Below are 20,038 nucleotides of genomic sequence, written 5' to 3'. Positions count from 1 at the left end.
TGACAGCTTGTTACACAAACATTCTTAAATCATAAAAGAATTCTTTTTTCATCAAGACAAGATCAGTACAATTCGAAGTTTTGAAAGTTTGAAAAAAGAAAAGCCCGGAAGCAGGGTCACGCAAGGTCGTGGTTCTCGTAGCAGACGACGGTTTATACCTATCGCCAGTTCCTCTCAACAGTCAAAAGCCATCGCTAGAGTTCTTGTGAACCACAGCTGTTTGTTTCGTGCATAGTCAGAGGTACTTAATAACGGGCTATTGCAGATAAGCTCACATCGAGTCACATTCAAATTACTAACTGACGACTACTTTGTGAAAAAGGGAAACTTGATCACACGGGTTCACGATAGCTCAGGGGTAAGATAAACCACGCAAACATTTTTATTATTTTTTCTTTTTCTTTTCGTCTTTACACCTGTTCCTTTGTCCCGTTGTGCTCTCACACTGCCCCGTCCCTGCACTTGCTGTTCCAACCACCTTTGAATTTTGTTCCTCTGGCCAGACTTGTCGATTTTACAGATGCTCCGGGGGGGGGGGGGGGGGGGGGGGGGATGTCGGGTCGCTGCGGTAGGCTGCCCTCGGAAGATGACACTACGCTTCTGCTGAGTCACTTCGATGGTGTTCAGTAGTGGGTCTGTCCCGAGCTAACGGACGCAGCCCACTACCTACTATGCCCCCTACAAACGACATTAACTTTAAGTCACGGAGCCAGACTGAGTGAGCGTCCCCTCCAGAGAGCAAACCGCCACCACGTCCCTCCGTCGACCCCCCAGAACGTCACACGTTGAAGACTGACAGCAGAACTACTATTCAGGGAAGGATCGAACAGGAACACTGAGACCAAGGTCACCATCCCAAGTAACCTTCCCACATGGATCCCATGTGGGCCCCAAGTGGGATCCCACATGGTGACGTTGTGGGAAATCCCACATGGGCGCCATGTGGGATTTGACTACGACTTCCAGTGGGAGCCCAGTGGGAAGAAAATGGGACACCAGTGGGAAACGAGTTGGACACGACTGGGAAACGGGTGGGGCACGAGTGGGATCAGGGTGGGGCACGAGTGGGATTCACGGGTGGAAAACGAGTGGGATTCAGGTGGGAAGCAAGTGGGATTCAGGTGGGAAACAAGTGGGGTTTATATCGGAAATGTGTGGAATTTCTTCTTAATTCTTCTTCTTCTGACTTCCGTAGAGGACTGGGTTCTTGCGAACGTCTCAGAGTCCTGCGAATTTAAAAATCATCAATGTATATAAAAAAAAAGAAAAACAAAGAACAACTGATACACACAGATACATATTCAAGCACACACACTAGTTTTTGACTCACATGCGAAGCAAAAGTGAGTATGTACTCACCCGAGTCGTCCGTCCGGACGTCCGTCCGTCCGGAAAACTTTAACGTTGGATATTTCTTGGACACTATTCAGTCTATCAGTACCAAATTTGGCAAGATGGTGTATGATGACAAGGCCCCAAAAAACATACATAGCATCTTGACCTTGCTTCAAGGTCAAGGTCGCAGGGGCCATAAATGTTGTCTAAAAAACAGCTATTTTTCACATTTTTCACATTTTCTCTGAAGTTTTTGAGATTCAATACCTCACCTATATATGATATATAGGGCAAAGTAAGCCCCATCTTTTGATACCAGTTTGGTTTACCTTGCTTCAAGGTCAAGGTCACAGGAGCTCTTCAAAGTTGGATTGTATACATATTTTGAAGTGACCTTGACCCTGAACTATGGAAGATAACTGTTTCAAACTTAAAAATTATGTGGGGCACATGTTATGCTTTCATCATGAGACACATTTGGTCACATATGATCAAGGTCAAGGTCACTTTGACCCTTATGAAATGTGACCAAAATAAGGTAGTGAACCACTAAAAGTGACCATATCTCATGGTAGAAAGAGCCAATAAGCACCATTGTACTTCCTATGTCTTGAATTAACAGCTTTGTGGTGCATGACCTTGGATGACCTTGACCTTGGGTCAAGGTCACATGTATTTTGGTAGGAAAAATGTGTAAAGCATGTGAGTCGTATGGGCTTTGCCCTTCTTGTTAATCACTCAAATCAACTTGACGCTGGATTACGAGCGCGCGCGCAGCCACGTGGGAAAGCCGTGTTGATGTGTTCATCAACCTTCGAGTTTGACAGTAATCCCACTAATCGTCTTCGCTTTGTTGAATATGAAGCCGCCATTATATTACTTGGTGTTCTTCAGATGTAATCTTTGATCCATGCACATGCAATACTCGCGCGCACGGAACGTATTCACAGTATATTTGCCGGCAATTGTAGCAAATTTCAAACACTCTCAATCGGCAGGCCCAACGCGGAACTGAACAGGGCAGAATAATAGTCCCGCAGTGAAAACAAAAATCCTTGAAAATATTTAGTCATCACGTGAGTAAATAAACCATTCTAGAGACAACAGTTGTTATTAAGAGAACTGCAATAATTACACACACATAAAATACTTCGGTGTATTTTGAATGATAGTATTCTTCAACGTTTGCTACGATTCAAACGAGTCTAGTGTAAACAGCGTGTGCTGTGACGTCACCGATCTCGATGGGGCAACTTGCAGACTCGCGACGTGACTCGCGCTCGCAGCGTCGGAACATTTTCCTCGCACGCTGTGTGGGAACGAAGAGGGAATTCCCACTTTTATCCCATTTCTGTCGAAGTGCAAGCTTGTTTCCCAGAGACTAAGGGACGGCCCAGGTCTACACCACTTTTTTCCCATAGCTTTGACTGTGGGAGTTCTGTGGGATGGGAGTGGGCCCACTCTCCCATCCTCTTCCCACTTATTCACCACTGGGAAACCAGTGGGAATTCAATATGCGTGTTACTTGGGATGAGAGCTCCGTGCATGAAGGGCCACAAGAGCAAGGACAATTTATATTTTGGATGATTAATGAGATGAGAATGATTATAATGATGCTTTGGATTTTCAATTTGAGACTACATGACAGGGCAGCACTCTACGCTTACTGTCATAATATATCCTGGCATCAACCAGGCCCGAGAACTGCCGCACCTGCGGTGTTGGTCACGTATACAGAACCTGAGCACCCTCAAAGTCGCATTCGTTAAGTGAATGACACTCGGCTGTGTGATCCCAGCCTTCCCATAGGAATCATAGCACTTCCACTCTGGGTAGGAGCCGACCGTAGCCCGAAAAACCCACATGACCCTGATGGGATTCAAACCCACGACCTCCCGGCCTGCAGCCCGATGCGCTAACCACTGCGCTACGGGGGCCCGTCAAAAATAAATTCTTTGAAAATTACTCGCTCTTTACGGAGGGCACCTAGGATGTTCCCGTTTGGTGAGCGTTCAAATGGAAGGGTGTTTGTACTGTGTGTAAAAGCCTGACAGTATCTGTGATGGTTTACGGGAGGCGCACTGTGCCTTTAAATTTAATGCTTGCAAGTGGAACAATATAACCACTTTAATAATTTTGAACATGAAGCAAAGACGAAGAGCAGCTGATTTTCAGCAAACTAAAATTAATGGCAAACAACTGTACAAGTAAAAAAACTGTCAAAGATGGTTTGGAAATGTATAACTTGTATTGTTTCAGACACACAACAAAACAGATGGTTGTATTTATTTCTTGAAGTAGGTCACCCCCCTCTGGACAGTAATCTGAGAATGACCCATCTGTCAAAGTAGAACAGGTTCCAACAATGCACCATTTAGTTTTTCAAGTTGGACATCTTCAGTACATTAAACCCTTATTTTACTCGTACCAACTAAGTGAACCATCTGTCTCATGTATGACAGGTTTTTGTGTTGTGTGATTGTGATATTTTGTGGGGTCAAGATAGTGATGTTTATTGTGTCAATACTATGTGTGATGTGTCATGTGGTGTGGTGGCAGGTTCTCCGCACATTTGACAAAGTCATCAGCTCCAATGTCACGGCCAACATGGAACAGGCTGGTGTCAAGGTCTTAAGGAAAACACAGGTCAGCGCTTGTTATAGCCAAAACAATCTCAGTGGAGCCAGTACTAAATTTATCATACACTGGTGAAGTTCAGGAAGTGTGACTAGTTAATGAGTCGCATTTTGCAGACCAAGTAAAAGTCTTGTGAAGTTCAGTCTTTGATTGCACTAATGCAGTAGAAGTTTTAAATTGTCAATCCTCTTGAGTTTTAATTGAAAAGCAGCCACAATGCCATTTACTCTCCTTTCAGACGCCTGCAGCACCTCACTATTCTGTCATGTAGAAATCATATGTGCATGTCATGGATCTGTCTACCAGTTTTGTCTCCTGACTCGTAGCATGCCGATAAATGTCAACCAGGTTGATATCCTCATAAATCTCAAGGTTTCCTCTGTAATTCACCCAAAGTCAAAAGAAAGCATGGCAACCATATATAGTAATTTGGGACCCAAATGAAAATTTGTGTTCCTGCAGGAGTTACCTGACACACTTACCTGCTAGTACTATCTACTAACTCCATGCCAGAGGGTGTTTCCTGTCTCCATTGGTTTTCATGAACTGTTTATTTTATTGCTGCAGTTTCTGTATACTGCTCTGTGTACTGTGTAATCCAAGATTTGTGACCAAATTGTTTGAACAGGTTCAGAAAGTGGAGAAGGGATCTGATGGAAAACTGACCGTCACCACAAACACCGGACCGATTAGCGGTGTGGAATGCCTGCTGTTTGCCATCGGCCGCGTTCCAAACACTGACTCACTCAACCTTGCTCACATGGTAGGTAGCCAATAGATCAGTACGGGGGTACCTGGGATGTGAGGCCCCTTCAATAAGTGAAAACCTCTCAAGAAAGGCTGCTTTCAGTTGCCCCTTTATCTATTACGGTAATGTTACTACAACCTGTAATGTAGGAAGACTTTTAGCTCGTTCAGAAGGGTTCCTTTCATCGCAGGTACCAATGTATCTCATAAAGTAGAAATGTTCAAGTTTTGATCTCCACGGTTTACTCCTTTGCTAAGGGTGACCAGATGGTACATGTATTTCAGCCTCCAAGGTCTACCTGCAATAACGTAGGCATTAAATTACATATTCTTACTCCGAATCACATATAGCATTGACATAGTCTGAGATGCTAGGTACTGAAAAACACTTACCCGTCTAACAAATTTAAAGGGAAGCAACCCATCCCCAAAAAAGGCTTGAAATAGCCATGGTAATGAGCAGGTTCCCTGAGAGTTACCTCCCATATGCAGACATGGGATTCTTCCGTAAAATTACGGAATTCCGTAAATTTTTAGGCTCCAGGGATCATTCTTGAGATTCGTGCAAATCCGCTGAGAAAATTTTGGGGTATATGTAGGTATAGACCCAAGTTTTTCGGCCGGTCTGCTGATCGCGACGCTCCATTCCATACTATTCTTGAACGGTTGGTTCCTAAAACGGTCAGACTGTTGCTGGTCGATCCGTATGGGAACGCGCTCTGTGTCTTTGTCTCCCACAGTCACCGTTTCAACGTAGCTATCGGGGATTCAGTATAAGCATACCGTATGAGAATGATTCGGCGCCATTTTTACATCGCTTCGAGCCACTTGCCAAAATGATGAGGAAGCTAAAGCGAGACGAAACCGTTCTATCCCGGGAAATTGACCAGCAGAAGTACAAGAACAATCTCTGGAGATTCGACTGGCTCGATGAAGTTGTATCATTGAGCTGGAAATACGAGAAAGGCCAGAAGACACAAGACGTGAAACTGAAAGTTGGCGATGCATTTGCTAAAATCAACTTGCCGGGAAAAGCTCAGTCAGTCAGTGCACTTTGTGCAACGATGTTAATGTTATCAACTACGGTTCCAATGGAAAGACTGCCCTCAAAAGCCACTTGAAAAGCAACAAGCACCTGACTATCCTGAAAACCCAGTCGTGTAATCAGTCACTGGGGTCGTTTGGCACCGACAAGGTAAGAACATTGACTGAAACCACACCGTCACACGCCACCACCCCCCCCCCCCCCCCCCCCCCCCCCCATCCCCGCCTCTCTCTCTCTCTCTCTCTCTCTCTCTCTCTCTCTCTCTCTCTCTCTCTCTCTCTCTCTCTCTCTTTCTCCTCCTTATTTTGAGTCTTAGCGTAAAATTAATTTGAGAAACATGGGAAGGAAGAGAAAGGGGGGAGGGGGGGCTATGATTAAGCTGAAATATGCATTTCAGGGCCATTTTTGTGTGTCTAAAACACTAAAAACCTTCAGCTTCTGGGGGCTTCGCCCCCAGACCCCGACCAGGGGCGTTGCCCCTGGACCCTACTGGGGGCCTTCTGCGGCCCCCAGACCCCCACCTTTTTTTTCCTTAATTATCACTTTTTCTGAATCCCATGTCTGCATATGGCTACTTCCTCTCTACCACCACGTGGCAACTCATACGACTTTCAGCGTCCTGGAGAGAGGGTGTTTGAAATTTTTGTGCGCTTCTGTGGCTGTCTTGTGTGGAGTTTTTCACCTGCCGGCCACGTAACCTGTCTATTCTCCCGTGCGGGCTCCTATTTGGTGAGCTTGTTCTGTTTTTTGACTCACATGCGAAGCAAAAGTGAGTCTATGTACTCACCCGAGTCGTCCGAGTGACCTTGACCCTGAACTATGGAAGATAACTGTTTCAAACCTAAAAATTATGTGGGGCACATGTTATGCTTTCATCATGAGACACATTTGGTCACATATGATCAAGGTCAAGGTCACTTTGACCCTTATGAAATGTGACCAAAATAAGGTAGTGAACCACCAAAAGTGACCATATCTCATGGTAGAAAGAGCCAATAAGCACCATTAAATTACATAACTTTACCCAACTCACGTATAGCAATTAACTCTAGTTCAGTGCTGGTAACGCTGTCCGCGTCCCCTTGGTAACAAGGGAGACCACTCTAAAAAGAGAGTGAGCCATCCCATAATGTCCGACCAACTACTGGTCTGACTTCCGTATGCGTGCGCATAGGCCGCCATTTGTATCATTCCATACTCAGCGTTCAAGGGAACGGGACGTGTTTTCGTTCGCTCTGGCTGTGCTCAGCCTTTCTCCTACGTCTTAGGACTTGGATTTCGCCCCTTGGTCGCCGCCTGAGCCTTGCACCTGTACCTCTGCTGTATTTGGCGAGATCTTTCTGTTTTACTTGTAACTTTAGCGACATTTTGTCGCTCATCTCGGACTTACGAAAATTTTCTCTGTAAATTTTTTTGTGAGTTTGTTTGTTGACATGGCGGAAGCGGCGCTGAAAGATAGCGCTAAGAGAAAGCCTAGTGCGAGACAGGTTGCTACTGATGCCTCGCCCAGTAAGAAAGGGTCTCGTAATGCTAAAAATTCCGGTCATGACGTTTCTGCTTTTTCTGCCTTGCCAACTAAATCACCGGTTTTGGCGGCCATGCTCGCTTCCCCCGTTTTGTCTAAGCAGATTCCAGTTAAGGGTACGCCTGTAGAAGATCCTGGTGTTGTTTCTGGGACGCCTAGTGGCCCAGTTTTGGCTCCTGCGGATGTAGCGTCTTTGTTGCTCACTTTGAGCTCACAGGTCTCGACCTTGGCGGCCGAGCTTTCTTCAACACGGGCGGAGTTGCGCGCCCTCCCTTCCGGTGTTGCGGACCCGCCTTCTCTTGCCAGGATCCGGCCCTCGCCCTCTGCTACGGCTTCAAGGTCGACTGTCACTACGCGGGTTGATGTGCACGCTTCTCAGGACGGTGACGTTTGTAATGTGTCTCTGCTGAACTCGCCGGTTCACGGCAAAGGTTTGTCTACCCCACGAGTAGCCGGGTTCTCCGGCGAAAGTGGGGTGCGTGTTCAGGAGGAAAAGGCGACCTCGGCTGCTAAGCCTGCGAGCCGTAATAGCCCCGACAGCCTGGCTGACCCCTCGCGCAGTAGCGCCCGGTCAGTTGGGTCGACGGGCCCTGTTCAGCGAAAGGGCGTTGCGCTCCTACCCCCTTCTTTGGAGGAACGTGGGGAGCCGCATCGTCCTCTCCCGCCCGGGGGGGCAGGGAGTGGTTGACCTGGATGACCTTTCGGTTGACCAGGAGAGTCTCTCTGGGGGTCACCTTCCCGATTGCCCTTTTGAGCAAGAGGGAGAGGTCGACGAGGGTACGTCCGCCATGGGGGACGACCTTCAACTTACTTTGCCGTCAAGGTTGCCAAGCGCAGTGGCGCTGGCCGCCGAGACGGCATTTAAGTATTTTCCTGAAGGGGTGGCTGAAAGTAGGTCAAAGCTTCCACCACCTCGTTCTGCCTTTGATGATTTCCGGTCGGCTCGAGAGCAGAAACCTCAGTTCCGATTCCGCGAATCTTCGTCAATTGCCTACGAAATGGCAAACGTCTTTAAGGCCAAACGTGGTCCGCCGGTGCCTCTGTTGTTGCAACATGGGGAGGCTCCGGACGATGTTATGGACTGGCTCGCGAAGCCTGGGGGTCAAGTTTCTGGTTCCTCGAATTGCAGGTTTGCCCCTCAGTCAGTCAACTTAATTGAGTCATTCGCCCTGCCGTCGGCCGTGCTTCCGGTGTCACCGGGAATGGCTGTGTTGCGCGAGGACACGTACAGTAAGGACAAGCCTGTTCCTTTTACTGACGCGTCGCTTGCGGCTATTGAAGAAGCGGGCAGGTCGTTGTTGGAGCTCTCTTCTGTGTCAGAATCTCTACAAAGGTCGTTGTCAAGGTCAATCGCCACATCACTTGACCCTTTCGAGTTCAGGTTCGACGCTTCGGCTTTGGATGTCACCACCCTTCTCTCCACGCTGGCTAAGGTTTCGAAAGAACAGATGTCTCTTTCGGCTAAACTTTATGCCCATGCAGTTCACTCCAGGAGATCTGCCTTTTTGGCAGGTTCCAGGATTCGGGACAGGGCTAATGTGGAGAGCTTGAAGGTCTCTCCGTTCACGGACGGGGCTCTTTTGGGTCAGTCGTCCATTGACGCGTTCCAGAAAGAGTCACAGGATGCAAGGGACATTGCTTTCTCTCACCTTGCGCTACAAGGTTTCCAGAAGGTTCCTAAGCCTCAGACTCAGACCGCCAGCAAGCCTCAGAACTCTTCTTCTGGCGGCGGTGGCAAGTCACAAAAGCAGTCCTTCGCTTCGAGGGGTAGGGGCCGCGGGGCTCCTTACCCTAAGAGGGGTCAATCTTTTGGAGGATCTAGGGGGTCGGGGCGCAAGCCTCACCCCCAATGATGTGTTCCCGAACCTCTCATCCCGGTAGCCCCCGCACTGGTTGTAGCGGGCGGCCCATCCAGGGCCCTCACTTCCTGGCTGCAGCTAGTGGACAGCAAGTGGGTTACCGGGATAGTGAGTTCGGGATTCCGGCTTCTCTGGTCAGGGGAGAAGGCACCTCTGACCAGGATAATTCCGCCATGCAGGGCTCCAAGGGATGCGGAGGCAAGGGCCGCCGTGCAAAAGGAGGTGACTGCTCTTCTGCTCAAGGGAGCAATAGAGGAGGTCACGGACTTACAGTCCCCGGGGTTTTACGGCAGACTCTTTGTAGTGCCAAAAGCCTCGGGGGCTTGGAGGCCTGTCTTGGATTTGTCAGCCCTCAACAAGTTCTTACGGGCTATCAAGTTCACGATGGAGACTACGACCTCAGTTCGGGAGGCTCTGCGTCCGGGGGACTGGGCGACGTCTGTCGATCTCACGGATGCATACTTTCATGTGCTGATGCATGTAGCAGACAGAAAGTGGCTACGCTTCCCCTGGGGAGACAGAGTATATCAGTTCAGGGCCCTTCCTTTTGGCCTGTCTCTAGCGCCGTGGATCTTTACGATGATCGTCAGACAGCTTTGTGCTCTGGTAAGAAAGAACGGTGTTCGTCTCAGAGCCTATTTGGACGATTGGTTGATCCTCCATCAGGACAAAGAGCGTTGCGAGGCTCACACTCGGGGAGTGCTCAGTCAGGCCTCGCAGCTAGGATTCTCGATAAACCTGGTAAAGTCGGAGTTGGTGCCATCTCAGAACTTTGTTTATCTGGGCATGGATTTCGACACCCGAAACTGGTCTGTCCGTCCTTCTCAGAGAAGGATCGACAAGCTCCAGGATCTGATACGTTCTCTTTACGGAGAGAATCGGGCCAGTGTGCGGGTTCTGGCCTCGGTTCTGGCCAAATGGATTCAATGGCGACTCTCATCCCGTTAGGCCGGGTGCACAAGAGGCCTTTCCAGTCTGCTCTGCAGGCTCGTTGGGATCAGTCATCCCAAGGCTGGAATCTTCAGATAGCTCTGGGTTCATGGTTTCTGCGCACAACTCGCATTTGGTTGCTCCCTCTGTTGTTCCAGGGAGTGCCCATTGTTCGCAAGCCTCCAGAGAGCGAGCTCTTCACGGACGCCTCTCTGATGGGGTGGGGAGCTCATCTAGACGAGCAGACGGTGTCAGGGGTTTGGGACTCATCCCAGTCCTCCCTGCACATCAATGTGCTAGAGTTGGAGGCCGTCTCTTTGGCGCTGCATGCGTTCAGGCCTTTTCTGGTGGGCAAGCATGTCAGGCTCCACACAGACAACACCACTGTGGCGGCCTATGTGAACAGACAGGGGGGGACGCGTTCTCCCAGTCTGTCAGACAAAGCTTGCTGTCTTCTGACCTGGTGTCACACTCAAGACATTCTGCTTTCAGCCGTGTATCTGAGGGGCAGTCTGAACGTCCTTGCGGACACTTTGAGCAGAGGGGACAAGGTGGTTCACTCAGAATGGACTCTTTCACACCATGCCCTACAGCGTCTCTGGGCTCAGGTAGACAAGCCCAAGATCGACCTGTTTGCCACGAGGTTCTCGGCGAGACTTCCTCTATTTGTGTCCCCCTTCCCGGATGCTCTGGCCTGGAAGGTAAATGCATTGGAAATAGACTGGACAAACCTGACAGCGTATGCCTTCCCTCCGTTCTGCCTTTTGGGCAAGGTACTAAGAAAGGTCGACTTGGAGAAACCAGCGCTGGTTCTGGTCGCTCCTCTTTGGCCAAGCCAGCACTGGTTTCCAGACTTGCTGCGTCTAGCAGTTCGGCCCCCGATCCCTCTCGCCGTGAAAAAGGGAGATCTTGTTCAGCCTCGGTCAGGCATCCCCCACGAAGATCCGCGGATCCTGAGCCTTCACGCCTGGATTCTGTCCGAAGCTCTTTGCTTAAGGCAGGGGCCTCTGCCTCCACTTTGAAATTTGTCCGTCATGCCCATAGGGAGTCCACGACTTCTGTGTACTCCTCCCACTGGGCGGCATGGTCTAGGTGGTGCTCTCTTAACGGGGTTAATCCTTTATCACCTAGATCGATGCAGGTTGCCAACCACCTGGCTTGGTTGGCAGAACAGGGAGCTTCACCCTCGTCTCTTCGCGTACGGAGGTCAGCGATCTCCTCAACTCTTTCGCAACTCGGACACAAGATTACACTCGGCGGAGTGATAGCTAGTGTCATTAAGGGTGCCTCCCTTACAGCCGCGCGCGCTAGGTCACGTCTCCCTGCCTGGGACTTGATGCTTGTTTTGCGGTTTTTAGCCTCGGAAGGTTTTGAGCCCATTCTCTCGGCATCCTTGATTAATGTTACACGCAAGGCGGTTTTTCTTTTGCTGCTCGCAACCTCTCGGAGAGGTAGCGAGGTTCATGCATTGTCAGGTTTAGAGAAGGATATTGGTTTTGAGAAAGATGGGTCTGTTTCTCTTAAGTTTACACCAGGTTTCCTTGCTAAGAACCAGAAACCTGGGCATATCTCTCCTGTACTCCACATCCGGCCTCTGAGCGGTGTTCTCGCTCCGGGCGACCCTGATGTAGTTAATTGTCCTGTCAGGTCTCTCAGTAGTTACCTGTCACGCACAAGGCACCTCCGTTCAGAAAATCAAAAACTGCTATTTATATCTCTGAATACGGCGAGGCATAAGGACATCGCAAGGGTTACGTTGACTAAATGGGTCTCCAATCTTATCAAACAAGCTTATGCCTGGTGGGAGGTACAATCTGGAGATATTAGGGCGTTCTTGCCTCTCACGGCAGCCAGGACACACGAGGCAAGAGCATGGGCTTCGTCACTGGCAGTCCTCAGGTCTGGCCGGCTTACTGAGGTACTGGAGTCAGCCTATTGGAGATCTGAAGATATCTTCATCAATTACTATCTCAGGGACGTCTCTTCACTGAGACAGGACGGCAGTTCTGCGCTACCTTCTTTGGTAGCTGCAGGACAGGTCCTTCATGCTTGAATTTTGGTAAGTACCCACCACCTATAGTAGCAATCTGCTATACGTGAGTTGGGTAAAGTTATGTAATTTAATCCAAAATTTTAGTAATAAATTTTAATTTAATTAATATACTTACCCAACTCACGTCGTTTATTCCCTCCCGCCTCCCCGCTGTGGTTGGTTTTGGGTCTAAAAAAGAAGTGAGTTGGGCTTCGTATGGTATGATACAAATGGCGGCCTATGCGCACGCATACGGAAGTCAGACCAGTAGTTGGTCGGACATTATGGGATGGCTCACTCTCTTTTTAGAGTGGTCTCCCTTGTTACCAAGGGGACGCGGACAGCGTTACCAGCACTGAACTAGAGTTAATTGCTATACGTGAGTTGGGTAAGTATATTAATTAAATTAAAATTTATTACTAAAATTTTGGATTGTACTTCCTATGTCTTGAATTAACAGCTTTGTGTTGCATGACCTTGGATGACCTTGGGTCAAGGTCACATGTATTTTGGTAGGAAAAATGTGTAAAGCAGTTCTTAGTGTATGATGTCATTGCTAGGTTTAGTTATTTGACCTTGACTCTGAAGGTCAAGGTCATGTAAAGGTCAAGGTCAAGCATGTGAGTCGTATGGGCTTTGCCCTTCTTGTTCATTGTTGTTTACGAACATTTTCGCTTGTTGTTGCTGATAGTTTGTCCTTTGGACGTGTTGTATCAGTAACTTTGTTGCGTTTTCGCCATTTTGTTACAGTTAGCGTTGCTGGCTTGCATTTTGTGGCGTTTAACCTGTGCTTGTACACTGCTTTTGTTGCAAGTTTGGTTAGTTTCTGTTTCTGTAGTTACTGCTTTACGGTCCTTTGGGACGTTCGTTTTCAGTAACATTTCTAGTGAAATTTTTTGCTTGTTTACTTTGTTTGTTGATCGGTCAGCATGGCTGACCCGGATAAACGTAAAGGTAAATCAGACTTAAAGGGCAGAGTTAAGCCAAAGTCTTCTAGCTCTAAGCCTGTTGTTGTTGTTTCGGACGAAGCATGCAACACCATTTTGACGGTGCCCATTTCACCGCCTGGTTCTAGCACTGTTGTTTGTTCTAGTCCTGCTATTGTTGCTCCGCCGTCTTCTTTGTTGGCGTCGGAGCAGGGGGCTCTTGTTTCCTCCTTGTTGAAATCTCTACTTCCAGAGATTTGTACCCTGGTTCAGACGGAGATGCAACGCTCGTCAGCTTCCGTTAGCGCTGCACTTCCGACTACGGTGGGGAATGTGCGTTCCCTCGCTTCCGTTGTGGTCACTTCGGTTTCCGCTTTGCATGTTCCTGCCTCGGCTGCTTCCGCCGGAGACGTTTCAAGTAAGTCGGACTGGTCCTTCAGCCCTCGTGAGGCGTCTGGACATTCCCTTCCAGGAAACAGTTCATTGGCGCGGGGTCACTCCCTGCATTTTACTGGCGACAATACTCCTTATGGTGACTTTGTCGGTCAGCGTCGGTGTCCGCTCTCACTTGCTCGCCCTCAGTGCAGCAATGACGGGATGGACCGAGAACTGGCCTCCGGGCTTCACGGCTTCTGGCCGCAGTTCTTGCCTTCATCGTTTCCGCCCTCGGCGGTTTCGGTGTCTGCATTTCCGGCTTCGGCCGGACACGCTGTCCCTCAGCAACAGCGTGAGGCTTTTGCGCTTCCGGCGCTTCAGCCAGGACGGTCGTCTCTTCCCTCGGATGGGGTCTTGACTTCCACCCACCCACATCCGGCAGTCTCGGATGGATTTCCGGCTTACCCTGTGCCTTTTAGTCAAAGGTCAAGACGGGAAGAATTCCATGGTTACGGGTTTCCGGTTTCCGGTCATTCCGTGTACCCTGCTGCCAGTGTGATTGACGACTACGGTCGTGGCCCTTCATGTGACCAATCTGATGTTCAATCAGTGGTCAGTGAGGAGTCCCGTACGGGATTGTCATCTAAGCTTAAGGTCATTCTTGATGCCGCAGCCGAGGTGACGTCTCGCTACTTCCCTGAGGGCACAGCGGCGTCAGTGACTTCCACTTCCGTGGCACCTTCCGCTATGTCGGACTTCCTGCCGGCTACGGATGAGAATCCCTCTTTCCGGTTTGCGGAGTCTCCCAGGTTCTGGCTAGGCCAACTCGGCGGACAGGTGGTATTCCTCCTGAGCCGGTTCCGCTTCTGGTTCCTTTCGGGCCAGTCCCGGAGCAGGCACAGCCCTGGCTTGCGACTATGGCTCAGACGACTTCCTTTGTTCCATCTTCTCAACGGAAGCTCGCTTTTCCGAGTCATAGCCGGAACCTCATCGCATCCTTTGCTCTCCCGCGCTCCACCTTGCCGGTGACGCCGGATCTGCAATCTCTCCTGGCCAAACCAGTCAAGAGTGACTCGGTTTTGCCGGTGAGAGAGAGTACACTCCTCTCCCTAGAGGAGGTTGCTCGTCAGCTTTTGGAGCTGGCCTCCATTTCTGACACGCTGATAAGGGCGCTGTCCCGGTCTTTGACCGACAGTCTGGTGCCCTTTACACTCAGCGAAGAGCAGAATGCGGATGATGTCTCCTCCCTCCTCACAGCCTTGGCTAGAGTGAATGAGGAACAGACTCGTCTGTCCTCATTGCAATACGCTCACGCAGTTTTGGCAAGCTCCCATGGGGTCGCCTTCATGCGGCGGGAGTGTTTCCACAGAGCTACCCCACCCCTTTACTTCTCTTCTTTTGTCTTATTTCTGCCTTACCAGTCCTTTCACCTATATTTCCTTCCAAGAAAACTCTCCCTACTATTCCCTGCAGTTTTCCAATTCTTTTCTTGTCTTATTTCTACCTGACTGGATCCATCACCTTTATTTCACTTACCAAAAGTCTTCTTTTCCACATCCTTATTTCTCTGACCCCCGCATGTCGTAAGAGGCGACTAACGGATACTGTTTCTCCTTTTACCCTTGTTGAGTGGTTCTTGTATAGAATATAGTCAATGTTTGTAAAGATTTTAGTCAAGCAGTATGTAAGAAATGTTTAGTCCTTTGTACTGGAAACTTGCATTCTCCCAGTAAGGTCATGTGTTGTGCTGCGTTGCGGGCCCCAGGAGCAATTTTTTGATTAGTGCTTTTGTGAACAAGAAACACTTAACAAGTGGCTCTATCCCATCTCCCCCCTTTCCCCTATCCCATCTCCCCCCTTTCCCTCGTCGCGATATAACCTTCGTGGTTGAAAACGACGTTAAACACCAAATAAGTAAGTGAGTTTTGGCAAGGAGGGAGCTGTTTCTTGCCAACTCGCAGTTTGCGGAACAGACTACCCAAGACACCCTTAGAGTGTCTCCGGTTGTAGAGGCAGACCTGTTTACCCTTACGATTTTGGCGTAATTTATTACGATTTTCTGCAAAAAATACGCCATTCCGCTATCCGTGTCAAGACTACGATTTTCATAAATAAAAAATAAATAAAAAATTTTATTTTTTATTTTTTATTAATTTACATGTTTGCCATTGGGGTTTTTTTCAATGTCAAAATGGGGTAAAAAAGCACAGGACTGACCAGAGATCATGTCTGTCTGATGAGACGCTGGAGAGCCTTCTAGTGGTGAAGTCTCGCCCTCACTCATTCGGCAAGCGCAAGTACAGTAGAGAAGCGCTTGACACACTGAAAAAGGTCTACTACGAGCAAAAGAAAAAGAATGAGTGATGCATGTGCTTTTGATGTGATCTTCTTTGAAATTATGATGACTACAAAAACTGATGTGTTTTGTTTGTGAATGATGGATATAATTATGTGCATGATTGCGTTTCGCAGACACAGTTGTCATGTGCGTTGTAATTGGCGACGAATGCTGGATGATTACTATTTTTGTGCCAGGATTACTATTTTGGGGCTGAGCATTACTCCAAAACACTTATGGGGGTAAACAGGTCTGTAGCGGGTACTCTGCTCAGCCAAATGGCGCTTGTCGCTCGGCAGACAGAGATACAGTACAACAAGGACTCGCAGTTCTTGGACATGACTCTACAGGGTATGAAGCAGGCTAAGCCTTCCCAGCAAGGGAAGTCTCAGCCGACCTCTCAGCCCAAGTCTGCTCTGAAGAGACCTGCTCAGCAGAGCTCTCGAGGAGGCAAGAAGCGGACAGCGTCGGGAAGGGGGCGTGGCGGCTCTAGTAGCAAGCCTCACCCCCAATGAAGCATTCCCGTTCTCGCCCCCCTTCCGCCCTCCACTTTGGTGATGGCGGGAGGCCCCTCCCGGGCACTTCCCCATTGGATGGTCTCTGTAGACAGCCAATGGATAGTGGGAGTTGTGAGATCGGGCTTCCGTCTCTTATGGCGGGAGGAGAAGGCACCTCTTTCTCGACATCCGCCGCTCTTCAAACCCCCCTTCTCACAGGAAGCAAGATTGTCTCCCTGGTGCAGAAGGGTGCGGTAGAGAGGGTCCTGGACCAAAGCTCCCTGGGATTTTACGGGCGTCTCTTTGCCATTCCCAAAGCTTCAGGGGCGTGGCGCCCTGTCTTGGACTTATCCCATCTCAACACTTTTCTGAGAGAGATCAAGTTCAAGATGGAGACGCCTGCCACGGTCAGGGACTCTCTCCGCCCAGGAGACCTCCATAGACCTGACGGATGCATATTTCCACATCCTTATGCATCCTTCCGACCGGAAATGGCTTTGTTTCCAGTGGGGCGATCAGGTCTACCAGTTCCGCGCACTTCCTTTCGGGCTGTCTCTCGCTCCGTGGATTTTTACCATGGTGGTGAGACAGTTTTGCGCACTGGTGAGGTCGCAGGGTATTCGACTGCGGGTGTATCTGGACGATTGGCTCATCCTGAACCAATCCCAGATAGGCTGCTCGCAGCATACCCAGTCGGTTCTTCGAGAGGCCCACTTGTTGGGTTTCTCGATCAACCAATCAAAGTCGGAGTTGATTCCGTCTCAGACGTTCACCTACCTGGGGATGTCTTTCGACACGGTTTCTTGGACGGTCAAACCCTCCCAGAGGCGGGTGGACAAGCTCCAAGCTCAGATTCGCTCCACTTTGCCTCTCCTGCAGGCTTCCCTCCGGTCTCTTGCCTCCATCTTGGGGCAGATGGAGTCCATGGCTCTGTTGGTTCCTCTGGGCAGGGTTCACAAACGGCCCTTTGAGGCGGCACTGAAACCGTATGTGGACTCCCCTTGGGTGGATTGGAACGCCCTTGTCCCTCTCCAGGGATGGTTCCAGTCCTCGACTCTTCCGTGGTTGGACACGGGATGGGTCTGCAGAGGAGTTCCGATCGCTTTGCCACCCCCAGACTTGGATCTCTTCACAGATGCTTCCCTGCGGGGGTGGGGAGCACACACGGACCTACACACTGTGTCAGGTCTGTGGTCGGCGGAACAGAGCCAGTGGCATATCAACTTGCTGGAACTAGAAGCGGTGGCTCTAGCTCTGGTCGAGTTTCTGCCCTCCCTGCAGGCCAAGCATGTTCGTCTGTTTACAGACAACACGACTGTGGCCGCTTATCTCAACAAGCAGGGAGGCTCGCGGTCCCCGTCTCTCTCGGACAGGGCCTGCGAGATTCTGAAGTGGTGTTCTCTACACCACATCACGATCTCCGCCAGGTACCTTCCAGGGAGTCTGAACACTCTGGCGGACGCTCTCAGTCGCTCCGACAGGGTGCCTCAGTCCGAGTGGACCATCACTCACGGGGCACTGCTTCGCCTTTGGGTCCAGGTCCAAAAGCCTCTCGTGGACCTTTTTGCCACAAGGTTCTCGACGAGGCTACCGGTGTTCGTCTCGCCATTCCCGGATCCTCAGGCTTGGCGGGTGAACGCTTTGGACATTCCCTGGACGGGTCTGGAGGCGTACGCCTTCCCACCTTTCCCATTACTCAGCCGAGTAATTCGAAAGGCGGAGCTGGAGGGGCCGGCTCTTCTTCTGGTCGCCCCCCTTTGGCCGTCGCAGGTCTGGTTTCCAGATCTGCTCCGGCTCTCCCACGGGCCTCCCATTCCTCTCTTACTCGTGAGAGGGGAACTCGTGCAGCCCCGAACAGGTGTTCCACACGAGGAGCCCAGTCTTCTGAAGCTTCACGGGTGGAAGTTGTTCGGGACTCACTGAGGCGCTCTGGAGCGTCTTCTTTGACGCTGGACTTAGTGGGCCGCTCTCATAGGGCATCCACCGCGTCCGTTTACGCCTCACACTGGAGGTCCTGGTCCACCTGGTGTTCTGCTAGGGGGGTGAGTTCGGTTGCGCCTCGCTCTATGCAGGTCGCCAACCACCTCTCTTTTCTGTTTTCTCAGGGCGCTTCCGTTTCCTCTTTGAGGGTCCGGCGCTCAGCGATTTCCGCGACACTCAAGCAGATCGGACGATCTATTAATGTCGGGGGAGTGATCGCAGCAGTGATTAAAGGTGCTGCTCTTAAGCAGGCCAGGTCCAGATTGCCTACTCCTAAGTGGGATCTGTTTCTGGTTTTAGAATTCTTACGTTCCTCAGAATTTGAGCCTTTGAGGGAGGCTAGTCTTCACAATCTGACTCGAAAGACTCTCTTTCTGCTTCTGTTGGCTACGGCCCGGCGGGGTAGCGAGGTCCACGCCCTGTCGGGTCTGCCAGGTGATATTTCTTTTGAGTCGGACGGCTCAGTGTCCTTGCACTTCCGTCCCGACTTTTTGGCCAAAAGCAGTCTCCGGGGCAGGCCTCTCCGTTGGTTCGAGTTAAGGCTCTGACCAACGCGTTGGCTCCGGACGATCCTGATTTGGTGAATAGTCCTGTTCGGGCTCTCCGGTTGTATTTAGTCCGCACTCAGCCTGTACGGTCTAAGTCACAGAAACTGTTATTTCTCTCTCTTCTTACGGCACGGGAGAAAGACATTTCCAAGGTTACGTTGTCCGGTGGGTGTCTTCTCTTATAAGGCAAGCCTATGTTTGGAGTCACACAAATAGGGGGGGGGGGGGGGGGGGGGGGCGCTGCTTGCTTTTCCCCTGGACTCGGCTCGAGCCCATGAAACAAGGGTATGGGCATCATCTCTAGCAGTTCTACGCTCCAAGCGTCTAGATGATGTGCTTTCTACTGCGTATTGGCGTTCCGAAGATATTTTTATAAATTACTATCTTCGGGACGTCTCTGCTCTTCGCCAGGATGGCTCTCGCGGGCTACCTAGCAGCCGGCCAGTTTCTGGCCAGAATGTGATGGTGAGTTTGATTTTATTTCTTGCCCACCGCCATGTTGATGTTATCTGCTATATGTGATTCGGAGTAAGAATATGTAATTTAATGGAAAATTTCTTAGTAAATTTTCATTTGATTAATATACTTACCAGAATCACATAGTGAATTCCCTCCCGCCTTCCCCGCTTATGGTTTTAGTTTCTTTAAAGCCGTATGAGTTGCCACGTGGTAGTAGAGAGGAAGTAGCCATATGGGAGGTAACTCTCAGGGAACCTGCTCATTACCATGGCTATTTAAGCCTTTTTTGGGGATGGGTTGCTTCCCTTTAAATTTGTTAGATGGGTAAGCGTTTTTCAGTACCTAGCATCTCAGACTATGTCAATGCTATATGTGACAGTCCATCACAAAATCAGTCTTAACACTATTGTGACTAGCATTGCCACGGCGTTAACGTCCTGCCTGCCCAAGCTTGCCACCAAGAAACTTCCCAAAAAACAGTAACTGTAAAGAAATCTGTCTAGCAAGCTTGAATTAAGTCCAATCACCACCAAATTTTGTGTACTAATTAAAAAATGGATGCCCAGTTCAGTCGTGCTATTTATAAGTTTGTCACGCGATTTGTTTTAGCAAAGGGGGGGTGAAAGGGGGATAATTTGTGTTTTTTAACGTTTTTTTGTGTGTTTTCTTTTCCACTGCTTTTTTAAAAGTTATTTTTTAACAGAAAGTATTATAAATAATTTTATAACCAAACAAGGTGTAAAACCTATGAATTAGCTGAAATATTGTTAAAATTCTACACAGAAATAAGGAGACAGTACAAAGA

General features: G+C 49.5%; 1 protein-coding gene across 1 annotated transcript in view; it reads left to right on the top strand.

Annotated features, from left to right (window-relative positions):
- LOC138983670 (glutathione reductase, mitochondrial-like) overlaps nucleotides 1-20,038 on the top strand; it is a 100,060-nt gene that overhangs the window by 48,633 nt on the left and 31,389 nt on the right. Inside the window, exons 7-8 of the mRNA XM_070356951.1 lie at nucleotides 3,895-3,981; nucleotides 4,601-4,735. Of these exons, the coding sequence (XP_070213052.1) occupies nucleotides 3,895-3,981; nucleotides 4,601-4,735 (222 nt within the window). The remainder of the gene's footprint in view (nucleotides 1-3,894; nucleotides 3,982-4,600; nucleotides 4,736-20,038) is intronic.

Source organism: Littorina saxatilis, linkage group LG13 (genome assembly GCF_037325665.1).
Source record: "Littorina saxatilis isolate snail1 linkage group LG13, US_GU_Lsax_2.0, whole genome shotgun sequence".
NCBI lineage: Eukaryota > Metazoa > Mollusca > Gastropoda > Littorinimorpha > Littorinidae > Littorina > Littorina saxatilis.
Note: the sequence above shows the minus strand (reverse complement) of the source record. Positions and strands in the feature narration are given on the sequence as shown.